The following is a 12,294-nucleotide window of genomic DNA, read 5'->3' as shown; positions in this document are numbered from 1 at the left end:
ATCTACTAAATTAAACATAACTAATTTATCAACCGAAACACCGTGAGATTTACTCACCTCAAATCCAGCTGCGTCTTCATTACAACCCAAAATCACAATCACAACCGTCCGCCCAACCAAAATCGTCAATCACCTAATCAAAATACGATCCTAACTTAGCAATTGATTCAATAAACACACTTAAACGACGATCCAACGGTTGGATCCTCATCCGTGACCACACAAAGTCATCGGAACAGCTCTACGATCAACAAATCAAAACTACAAGTCGATCGGACGGCCAAATCCTCACGGATCGAAAACCGAAACGAATCGAAAACCCAAAAACCCTAACATGCATCAACTTTCTCCAAAATAACCTTATAATACATCAAAACGACCGTATCGATGCGTAGATGCATAAACTGAAAACATAACACAAAAATAAGGCCAAACGTGCCACCACGCGCCGCCACAAGCGGTGGTTCATATTGTGGTCAACCACGGCGGTCAACGCCGGATCAACCACCTCCAATGCCAAAGTCACCAACTACAAACATGTTCAAAATGAAGAAGTGAGCCACTTTCATACCTGGAGCAAAGTGAGATTCGGTCTAGATCGCCCTAGATCAAGCTTGGAAGTTGGATTAATCTCGTGCGTCTGATCAGATTCCAGATCGAATCAGGACCATAGAAAAAGTCAAACCTTGATCTAGCGCTCTACACCCCAAATCGTGATGCAAGGCCTATATGGGGATGATCAGCAGGAAGAGGCAATCCCAGAACCGCGAAGAGATAGGCCGGGAAGTCGCCGGAGATCGGAAAACCGGTCGGATCCCGAAAACATAAACTTTGGGCGCTCCAATCTGCTACTTCCGGCGAGGCACCGATCAACCCACCACTACAGGGAAGTCGGCGAGGCAAGTCTGAGTGTTCCTTGGCTTGTCCCGTCGCCGGAGGTGGCCGGAGATGAAAGATCCAGTCGGGTCGGGATGCCGGGTTTCGCCTCGGGTCGGGTTGCCGGAGGAGAGAGAATAGAGAGAATTCTGCGGAAGAAAATGGAAATTTCGAAAGTTTTGGGATTTATGAAAAAATCTCGGATTTTCTTATATTTATAGAAATTTCCCCAAATTTCAATCGCTCATAACTTTCTCATACGAACTCCGATTTCCGTGATCCACATATCCACGAACTCGTATCGACGCGCTCTGCAACTTTCGTGAAGGAAGTTTTCGGAGAAACCCAACGTATAAAAAGTCAACCTTTGTGCCCCCCCTAAAGTCATATTATTCGACTAATAATTCGTCCGAAACACTTCCGCCCCGTCCACGAGCCACGAAATCGTCTAATAACCACTAATTAAATTCCAGAAAACCTTCGAAAAATAAATACGAATTTCCGGGGCATCACAGTATCTGTTTACAATAATTTTTTGAGGATCGATCCTTGGCTTATTATCCTCTGTTCTACCAAGGCTTTACCAGAATATTAACGGAAGTTAGTGATAGGTACCATTTAAAATGAAATAGAAAAGTTCAAATACTGGTTGTCATCAAAATTGAAGTTCATGTACCATCGATAAAATAGAGGATAAGTTCATGTACCATTTATGATAATAACTATTTTGTTGAGTTCCATCAACTTAGGGTTCTTGTTCTTATTATGCTTTTAAATAAATCACTGAACTCTTAGATATACAATTCAAATTTATTCTGCTTTACGTTCTGGAATAAGGTATGGTGTACAGATCGAACAGAAGTGGATAAATGGAGTTATTCTAGTTTACTCCAAATTATTTTGAAGTAGAAAATAGTTCGCAAGATGTCGTCATCAACCGGCATCATATGGAAAACAACGAAACTCATTTATTCTAACAAATAAAATACGGATAAACAATGTGAATCAAATCTTGATCAAAACCTTCACACAATTTGGCTGCTTTAAGAGTTCAAATGCTTGGTTAATATCTACGAGAGGAACTTCATGAGTCAAGAGTTCATCCAATTGCATTTCCTGTGTGGAATAAGTAGAGTACCGTTACTTTTCAGATTTCTTATATATTTCAAAATTTAAAAAAAAAAATGATTAATCCAAAACTTGTAGATAGTGAAACTAAGAATTTCTTAAACTTTACCCTCTCTCTCTCTCTCTCTCTCTCTCTCTCTCTCTCTCTCTCTCTCTCTCTATTATATATGCATGTGTCATTGTGTATTAATACGCTCATGGAGATCTACATTCAGCATGAATCTTATGGATTGCATGAAAATGAAATCGATTGAGTACGAGTACTCAAGGACTAGATAGGAGTAGAAGTAGTAACTCAAGACGTACCATATTCATGCATTTGTTGATGAGAATGGGAAGGTCGGTTTTGGCTTTGAGACCTCCAAACACGGACCCTTTCAAGGTTCTACCACTCATCAGGGAGAGATAATCAATCTGAACGGGTGTTACTCCTGAGGGTCCTAGCACAATTGTTGTTCCTTTACCCTGCAGATTGCAACACAAAATAAATAGAATGTAGATAGAGTTGAATCCAAGTTGGCTAGACTTTTTATGTGTATGAAGACTCGATCTCAACCCAATAAACACGAGAAACACTTTTTTGTTTGTTATGTACCGACCATGAATAATATGTATACATTTTGTGTGTGGATATACCATTTTTGACTCCAAGGGCTTCATTAATGAAGGATGCTGATGTGCTCATATTTTCCTAATTTGTTATGCCTCTTGATCTTGATTTTTATGTCTAGTTCTCCTTGTTTATGGTTCATTTACTTATTTTAGTATTTTTATAGGTATGAAGATAAAGGATGAGAAAAAGAAGCAAAACGAGAGGAAAAGGATTGAAGGGTGGTTTGCAATCCCAAAAACTGAAGCAGCCTCTGCAGAATGGCTAACTTTGAGGATTAAACTGTACTGATCCAGAGACAACCAGAAAACGAACCTTATATGCACGGAAAGCCCCGAATGTCTAGTTTCTGGAGAATTTTATGGTTCATGATTTCAATATCTCTAGAGGGAGATATGGCCATTGAAGTACAGGCAGTTCAGTCGATACGCGAATCTGTGATGTGTTTCTAAGAACTCGAGTTTTCAAGGCCTGAATGACTTAGCAAAATTTTGGGAAAATTGATATAGCATTATGGACCGTTTGAGAGCCCAACATATGTTTCCTTGGAATTTTAGAAGTGCCACATCACCTTTCTTTTGTGCTAAGTTATTAAGGAGTTCCAGAGGCCTAAAGCAAGAAGGAAAAGTTGCATCTTATAAAAGGAGAATGTGTCGAGATGGAGAAGTACCATTCAATATCAGATTTTCATCAAAGAAAGCTGCTGCCATCACGTGTTCACCTTCCATCGCCATTTAACAAGTTCTTTTATGTTTTTAAGATTTTCTATTATGTTTTCTTTGAACATGAGTAGCTAAACCTCTTTTCTAGGGCTAGGATGAGGCCCTAGCATGATTGTTTACATGTTTTGATATTCAATTGATGGATTAATAGTTTCTTTTTGATAAATTCTTAATCTCTGCTTGAATTGTTGCTTATGTTAAAGTTCTATTGATTCGCGACCTTTAGGGCTTTGCATCTAGTTATCAAAAGATGAATTTGAGGCGTACCTGCAATATAATTCAAATTAGCTTCATGAAATAAAGAATTGTGAATTACATTATTGTCGTACTTGAAGTAATGGTTTGCATGATTCCCTTGTTTTCTAAAACGTAATGAGTCCTACATGTTAAATTTATGCCGTACCTAGATAGACTGCATGCTAGGATATACGACCTCTGCCGTACCTGGAGAGAATCATACACTTAAGGAAAACTATGGTCTAAGTGTCGTACCTGAACTTAGATACGGGAATTGTTATCTAAAAGAAACGAAAGAATCCATTGGTTGGTTCAAAACGTAGATAAGATTGCTTGTGGTTGATTCCGACACCCTAGGCTCATCATCGTCATATTCTTACCTTTAATCATTATAGACTCTTCTCAATTTCAATTTATTTAGATTTACGTTTTAAGTTTCTGTTTTCGAATAATTTTCCCATTATCATAAACTCTTTCAAAACCGTGAAAATCGTAAGTCCTAGTTTGAGTCATTGTGTGTGTCTTAGTTGATTTGTGCTTATTGTTTTGTGTGTTTTTCGTTTAATAACGTAGGTTTTCATATTGTGAAGTGAACTAATATCCTCGTGGGAACGACAACCCCTTCTCTTCCATTACTATACTACATCCACCCTGTATACTTGCAGGAATTCCATCAAGTTTTTGGCGCCGTTGCCGGGGATTGACGATTGATTTTGATTCTAACTTGATTACCATTTTTTTTGTTATCTTGTTTCTCTATTTTCTGTGATTTTCAGTTTTAAATTTGCTAACATTAAATTTCTTTTTAACTTTTCAGGTTCTGTAGGTGCCTTTTGACGTACATTCTGGACTTCTTCCTGGTACTTTTAGTAGGCTTATTATATATCACCAGAAAGCTACACGAGTCTAGTTTCCAACGATAAAAGCAGATCATCATTCGGAGCTGTGAGCTAAGAGATATTTGAGAAATACCGAACATTGGTCAATCTGCGCGGAAATTTTTCTCCGACAACTTGGGCGATCTTTTTGACTTCAACATCGGCTTTGTGCTATTCTTCACAAAATCCCAGGGAGCTCTAAACTCTTCTCTTTACTTTCTTGTTTTTATTTTTTTTTACTTATCTCTTTTCCATGCTTTTATGTGCATTGCGTGCTTTAATTCTTTCAACATTGAGGACAATGTTAGATTTAAGTGTGGGGGAAGAGATTTTGATTTTTGTTTCTATTAGGTTGTTAGTTTTGTGGGTTTATAAAAAAAAATGAAAAAAGAAAAATTTTAAAATTGTGTTTTCTCTGTTATTTGTGAGTCATTATTTTTGGTTTTGGTTTTCTTGAGTCTTAGGCCTTTCAACAACTATGATGAGTATATATTTCAGAAATTATGGCTTAAGAGGATCATAAAATTGAGATGATGTTTGACTTTATTCTTTGGTTAATAGGGATGTATAATTGTCATATGTATGTGTAGTGGATGTGGTTGCTTACATGGTACAGAAAATAGCATGTTAAGATAAGTTTTTGATTCATACATAACCTATGTGAGATATTTGAGCCTATTTGCCTTTTCTTTGTTGAGTGTTAAATGAAAAAAATATATGTCATCTTATTTTCTTGGCGATGATTTTGTTGATCTCATTATTCTTTCATCTTGATTGATTACTTGCCATAGATTAAGTTTAATGGACTATAGAATGCTAGAATTCACTCTTATACTTGTTGAGACTTTTATCAATACATGCTTGGACCTTGGAAAGGATAAAGGCGCCATAGGAAATTATCACCATTGCCAATTACCATGTGTCCCTATTTGTTGCACAGGATGTACACCCCCTTAGATAAACCCCTTTGAGCCTACATTAAGCCTTTTCTTTCATCACCCTCATAATCCTTAACCCCTAAACCTTAGTATAGTTACAACATTCTCCTTTGTTCTAAAGACTTAGTAGAGCTAATTTTTGAGACATACAAGAGGTTTTTGGTGTCAAGAATGAAGATGGAGAAGAGATGGAAGTTCAAGTGTGGAGGTAAGACTTGTCCATAGAGAAAAATATATTTGTATGTATATGCCGTGAAAAGTAAAAAAAAGAAGAGAGAAGAGAAGGAAAAAAAATTGAAAAAAATTATATGTGACGGCAAAAGAAAAAAATATGATAAGTGTTTATGGATTTTAGTCCCCCCATTGTGGATTTGGAGTTTGCTTTGAAGTGAAAGCCCATTCAAGAAAAATTTGGTCTTTGTCCAATTCACAAGTATTCAAAGGATGTTTAGAATGAAGCATGAGCCCAACAATGATGACATTTGGCCCTTTATGAAGACTTTGGAGGAGTTTATGACATTTCTATTTGGTGGAATTTCAAGATTGTCTCTCTACATCAACAAGAGCTCTACTAGGTTTTTAGGATACTTTGTGATTTTCCTATCCCTTCGTTTCTATAAACCCTAAACCTTGGCCCGATTACAACCTTAATTATAAGACCTCTTTGATCCTTGAAAAGAGCAGCCTTTGATCTGTGGAGATGAATTATAAGAGTTGAACTTATGGATTGGGTTCATTTGTGCAAGTAGTTGGTATCCTTCATGAGATCATACTTGAAAAATATTTTCAGAAAAAGCTTTTTCTTTCTATTATATGTGAGCTATTTGTTTGTCTTATATATTATATCTCTCACATATAACTTTGAGTGAATATATGCTTATGCATGAGCCAATGAATCTGAGAGAAGAAAGAGGGTACGTAAACCGGTGAGGATTTGAGTCATAACTTGTTTGAAGCATGCTGAGATTAGTATCACCAATGTTGCCCCATGTCCTACATGTTTATATGTTAAGTTATATGTTTTTGTTGACTCTCGAATAAATGTTGGATTGATTCTTAGTTGTTGTGCTAATCTTGTTGCCATGAAAGTATGAGATTTTTGAGACTAACGTTGAAAGGCTTAGTGTGCTTTTGTTTGTTTTGTTTTGTGTCTTTGAGTTTTTAGTTTTCGTTGTTTTGCTCGAGGACTAGCAAAGTCTAAGTGTGGGGGTATTTGATGTGCTCATATTTTCCTATATTTCTTTGCCTCTTAATCTTAGTATTTATGCTTAGTCCTCCTTATTTCTAGTCATTTATGTTGTTATATTGTTTTTGTAGGTTTGTCTCATAAAGAGAAGAAAATAAGCTAGAATGAGCTAAGTAGGATTGAAAGGCAACGTGCAATTCCAATTTCCAGAATCTGCCTGTGCAGAACATCCAACTTCTCCGAATTACTGGGAAATGTCCAGGTCGAATCAGACAATGAGCCTTATATCATTGGAAAGCTACGGATGTCTACTTTCTGTAGAATTTTACGGATCTCAATTTTGATACTTCTGGAAAAAGTTATGATTATTTGAGTGAAGATAGGTCAGACAGAAAACCTGCTCACAATTTACAAACATTCGTGGAGAACTCAAGTTCCGTGGCACAAGATCATCAATCCTAATGTTTCAAGCAAGTTAATTCAGATGAGGATTCAATGAGGAATGTATTCGTACTTCTACAAGAGATATTTCAAGGTTTTCCCATTCCAAATGAAGAAAGGAATCTAAACCCAAGTTTTACAAGGAAACATGAAGCCAAAGTTGAGCAGAAATCTTCCCTATATAAGGGAGCACGAATTTACATGAGAGGAGAGTCTCGGGAGCACAATGTAGACGCCTAAGGAGCAGAGACGACTCATTCATCTTCCCTTTCTTTTCCCTTCCATTCTTTTTATGTTTTTCCTATGTTTTATTTAGTTATCTTTTGCTAAACCTTTTTCTAGAGTTAGGATGATGCCCTGTCATGATTGTTTATGTACTTTGATATTTTATTGATGGATTTATAGTTTCTTTATGATGAATTCTTAGTCACTATTTGAATTGATGCTTTATGTTTAAGTTCTTTGATTGATCACCTTAGGGCTTTGCATCTAGTAATTAGAAGATGAATTTGAATTGTATCTGCAATATAATTCAAATTAGCTTCTTGTGATTAAGAGTTGTGAATTACATTATTGTCGTACCTGAAGTAATTGTTTGCATGATTCTCTTGTTTTCTAGAACGTAATGAGTCTTATGTGTTAAATTTATGCCGTACCTGGATAAACTGCATATTAGGATATACGACCTCTGCCGTACCTGGAGAGAATCATACACTTAAGGAAAACTATGGTCTAAGTGCCGTACCTGGACTTAGATACGGGAATTGTCATCAAAAGAAATAAAATAATCTGTTAATTGCATCGAAACATAAATAGGATTGTTAGTGGTTGATTCTAAAACCCTAGGTTTTATCATTATTTGTTTCTTTCTTTCTTTCTTTAATTTCACATTATTTGTTTAGTCGAAAACCTTAAAACCATATCTTCTTTAGTTTGATTGTTTATGTGTTTTTGTGTTTGGATTAATTGGGTTAGGATTTAAATTGATTATCAATCCTTAATTGGAACGACCTCGTACTTGCGCACTATACTAACGACGATTCGTGCGCTTGCGAGTTTTAATTAAAATTTCACAACAGATGCAACGCCAGTGCACTCAAAGTAATAATCTACACCCATTCCATATGTAGAGTCTTTGATGAGCTTAGAAACTGATTTGTCATGATCTTGATCATGTTCAGATTGGTGATTGTCAGGGTTTATAAAATCAGTCATTCCAAAAGCTATTCCTTTTTCTCTTTTCATCTCATTTTTGTCGACACCGATTATCCTAGATGCACCTTGCATTCTAGCCCCCTCAATTGCCTGCAGAACTAATACAACATAACATTAGTGGTTTTGAACTATTGCTATGCTAGGTTAGCTAGCACCATATATATGCATCTAGAGTAGTACTTACCCCTAATCCAATAGCACCAAGACCAATAACTGCAACAGTTGACCCTCTTTCAATCTTTGCTTCCTTCCAAGAAGCCCCAAATCCGGTAGAGAATCCACATGAGAGGAAGCTAGCGTGGGACAGAGGTAGTGTAGTAGTACGATGAGCACCCCAATTGTGGAGCTTGAGAAGGTAATTGACATTAACAACCGTGTACTCGGACCATGTGGAGTAAGAAAATATGTGGTACAACATCTTTTGTCCCTTGACAGTCGACATTCTTGAAGTACCATCGAGCATTAGACCGGTCAAGGTAAACGGATATTTCAGGCACAGGTTGGACTTGCCTGACAAGCAATTCTCGCATTCTTGACATTCTGAAACAAACGTTGGTTTCACGATGTCTCCTTGTTTGAAATCCTCTGTGTTTACTTCTTCTCCGATGCTCTCTACCACACTACATAATCTCATATATTAGTGCATCAGATATCTAATTAGAATAAATTAAATAATGACCAAGTGATTGATTAAAAAGCAATAATTACCCGACGCCCTCATGTCCAAGAACGCGAGGGAAAAGAGGCTGCAGATAGAGTAGAATTGATTAAAGAAGATGCATGGGTGATATTGATTAATGAAGATGATGGATGGAATGGATATGTACGTACAATTGGGTATCCTTTGGACACGACAATGTCAGTGTGACAGAGACTGGCATAGAGCATCTTGACACGAACTTCAGACTTCTGTGATGGCTCTACTTGTATCCCTTCCACCTTACACTCTTCTCCCACTCCCCAACATACAGCCGCTGTATAAATACATATTATCAGATCTGATGAATTAGCACTTGAGACCAGCGCAGTCGGGCCAGTACGTTAATTACGTACTGTAAATTATGATACACACACACGCGCACACACATAGAGGGGCTGTTTGGACCTGAATTTAGCAACTTCTATCTTAAGCTATTTGGAGAGTCGGCCGAACAGACGACGGGTCATTCGTTCGAATTGAACGTGTCGTTTGGCCAAGGTAATAGTTTGTGAATCATATAACTGAGAAGAGTGCGTCGTTCGGCCGCCTGGCCGAAATTTGATACTTTGGTTAGAAAATGGGCCACTCCGCCAAGCTATTAGACGTTCCAAATGAGAAATGGGTGAATGTGCAAACAGGCCTAGAAGAGGACTAGGAGTGCTCGGCCAAGCCCAAGCGATAAGTTCGGCCGAGAAGTCATTCAAGGAAGGAATCCTCAAAAGGAAAGAGTTCAGATTGTGAAGATTTCAGATATCAGCCAGGCCAGGATTTCATGAGACAAATCAATCCTAGAAGGAAGGAGAATCCTATTTTATTTCCACGTCTTGGAGGACAAGTTAACTAGGGTTTCTGACTTGTATATATAGCACATTGTAACTCATTGTAAAAGGTCCTGCACCACACAAACAAATCAATATACAACTTTTACTCTCAAACTTTTCTCTTATTATCTCATAGGTACTTTACCTTCGATTCAACTTTCACAACTTGTTTTCATTTCTAGTTTTTCTATTTCAATTCAGTACTTTACATTCAAGCACTTTACTCTTTTGTTCATTTACTTTATTGTCACTTTACTTTTCGCACTTAGGAGTAGTTCGTAACATAGAATTATCGTCCATTGATCTCTTTCGGCCAGTCCGGATTGGGTCGATGCGATTCGCTGTTCACACACACATAATATCACAACGCTTTGACAACCGAGTCCACTTCACCTTCGTCTTCACCGTGATTTGCGAGTACCTTCACCCGATAGACCTCTCGCTTGTCACCCGAACCTTTGAATTTACCCAAGAAGTGAACGTGATAGAAGACTCCGGTCAGGATTGATGCCTAACTGAAATCCTTGCAACAGAGGCTTTAGAACCTAACGGCCGAGAGGGTTCCTTCCTCGGCCTACAATCATTTGATAAGAAGTCAGATATAAGCACAAATCAGATCTGAACCTCGCTCGGCCATTCGGCCGCGAGTTGGCACGCCCGCACAGTTTTAGAAGGACGATTCAACCACAGGTCCCTCGGCCCTCATTTCGGCCGAGACGATTTTGAGGCAAACATCTTTTGGCACACCCGGTGGGACCCAAAACACTAAGGCGTCATTTTTGGATGCACTCCAATCCCTACTCAGTATACCGGGGAAATACTTGTCTTAAGTGCAACGAAGTCGGCCATACCTCGGCCGAGTGTCCGAAGCGAAAGTATACAAGAACAACTTCAGCTATGAGTAGTGGATCAGGGACCTCAGGAAGTGTGACACCATCACGTACCTCAACCCCGGTCACGTCTACGACCTCAACCCCGATCATGTCTACGGTCACGACTGGTCATGGAACTACGGCCGCGACCCAGGCCGTCCTAGGGGCTACCAACATCTCAACCATAGGAGTGCCAAGTATGGCCATAATCATACCAAGCATTCCGACCGAATCTACGTCTGTGACGCCATTTGGAATGTCTTCCGGACAAATGGTTCTTTCACATCAAAACTTATCACAGTCTGGACAAAACCAATGGGGGATTTATCTAAATTTCAACCCTTCGGCCGAGGAGATAGCTCGAATGATGGCCGACGAGTCTAGGAGGACTGTCCATGAGTTAAGGCTCTCAGTAGATGGTTTGGGTCGAGATTTGGCAGCAAGCATCAACAATAACACTAGTACCCAAATGGGAAATCTCAATAACACCCTGCTCCTCATCTACCAACAATTGTTGGCTAACGGGAATAATGGAGCACACGAAATCGTGGGACACCAGCATAACATGCAGGCTCAAATCCAACCCAACCAAGTCAACATGGCTGCCACAAACCAGATGAATATGCAACAGCAGCCGAGGATGCCAAATATGCAACAACAGCCAAGGATGCCGTATCCGCCTTATGGCATGCCACCCGAAATGGGATTCGGCCAAGGATTTATCCCTCAGCCGAACCAAGTAAACAACAATGTGGCTCAAAACCATCAGCAGAACAATCATTAAGGAGGAGGTCAAGACCGACCGGTTCGGCTCAATGAGTTTCAAAATTTAGTTGAAGATCTTATGGGAGTCTTACCAAGACGAGTGGAGAGACCAAGTTATGCTAAACCGTATCCTGCATATATTGATACCATCCCGTACCCAGCAAGATATCGCATTCCCTCATTCACATTGTTCTCTGGAGATGCATATCAATCTACTGTAGATCACATTGGCCGATTCACGGCCCAGTGCGGAGAGGCTAGCTCTGACGACAACAAGATAAGGCTATTCGTCCACTCCCTCACGGGACCAGCCTTCACTTGGTTCATTAATCTCCCACCCAACTCAGTCAATAATTGGAGGGAAATGGAACGAGCTTTCCATGACCAATATTATCGAGCGCAACAAGAGATTAGGTTGGCTGACCTAGCCAAGACGTCGCAGATGAGTCATGAGACTGCACAAGAATACTTAAGCCGCTTCAAATTAGCTAGAGCACGATGCCAAGTAAGACTGCCTGAATCAGAGTTCGTAGATATGGCGGTAGCTGGTTTGAGCTTCAAATTCAGAGAACATTTTGAAGGTGTTACCTTCATTGGTCTATTCGAGCTCGAGACAAGAATCGACCGGTATGATGCCATCTTAAGGGAGGAAGCTCAAAAGCGGGCAGCATCAAAGGGTACGTATTACAAGAATCAGGCCGTTAATGCGGTTGACCGGTTTGGAGTGGACTTAAACAAAGACTCGGTTGAAGTGGATTCGGCCGAAATGGTGATTAAGCAGCCCCGTGTGTGCAAAGCTTTGGAACGGGTTGACCCAAAGCAAACCAAACCACCACCAACCCAAAGCACAAACACGACAAAAACTAATGCACGCACTTACACTTTCAATATAGCTAAGGCCGATT

At 39.2% G+C, this 12,294-nt stretch overlaps 1 protein-coding gene across 1 annotated transcript; it reads right to left on the bottom strand.

Moving 5' to 3' along the window:
• Nucleotides 1-1,672: 1,672 nt before the first annotated feature.
• Nucleotides 1,673-10,735, bottom strand: LOC133714439 (CYP enzymes assisting alcohol dehydrogenase-like). The gene is made up of 7 exons (XM_062140554.1): nt 10,604-10,735; nt 9,063-9,245; nt 8,940-8,977; nt 8,416-8,851; nt 8,091-8,321; nt 2,311-2,658; nt 1,673-1,992 (listed from the first exon to the last, which is right to left on the bottom strand). The coding sequence occupies exons 1-7, from the start codon at nt 10,733-10,735 to the stop codon at nt 1,882-1,884; spliced, it is 1,479 nt and encodes a 492-aa protein (XP_061996538.1). The 3' UTR covers nt 1,673-1,881.
• Nucleotides 10,736-12,294: the final 1,559 nt, after the last annotated feature.

The sequence above is a fragment of the Rosa rugosa genome, chromosome 6, assembly GCF_958449725.1.
Source record: "Rosa rugosa chromosome 6, drRosRugo1.1, whole genome shotgun sequence".
In the NCBI taxonomy this organism is placed as follows: domain Eukaryota; kingdom Viridiplantae; phylum Streptophyta; class Magnoliopsida; order Rosales; family Rosaceae; genus Rosa; species Rosa rugosa.
This window is presented reverse-complemented; position numbering and strand designations above follow the sequence as displayed.

Bases quoted from the DNA above. Each gene is read 5' to 3' on its own strand.
- LOC133714439 (XM_062140554.1), bottom strand. From the start codon at position 10,735: ATGATCGGGGTTGAGGTCGTAGACGTGACCGGGGTTGAGGTACGTGAT. The intron at 2,659-8,090 runs GTGAAATTTTAA...TCATTAATGAAG, and splicing joins GCACTGGCGTTGCATCTGTT to CCCTTGGAGTCAAAAATGGT. The intron at 1,993-2,310 runs GTACGTCTTGAG...TATTCCACACAG, and splicing joins TCAACAAATGCATGAATATG to GAAATGCAATTGGATGAACT.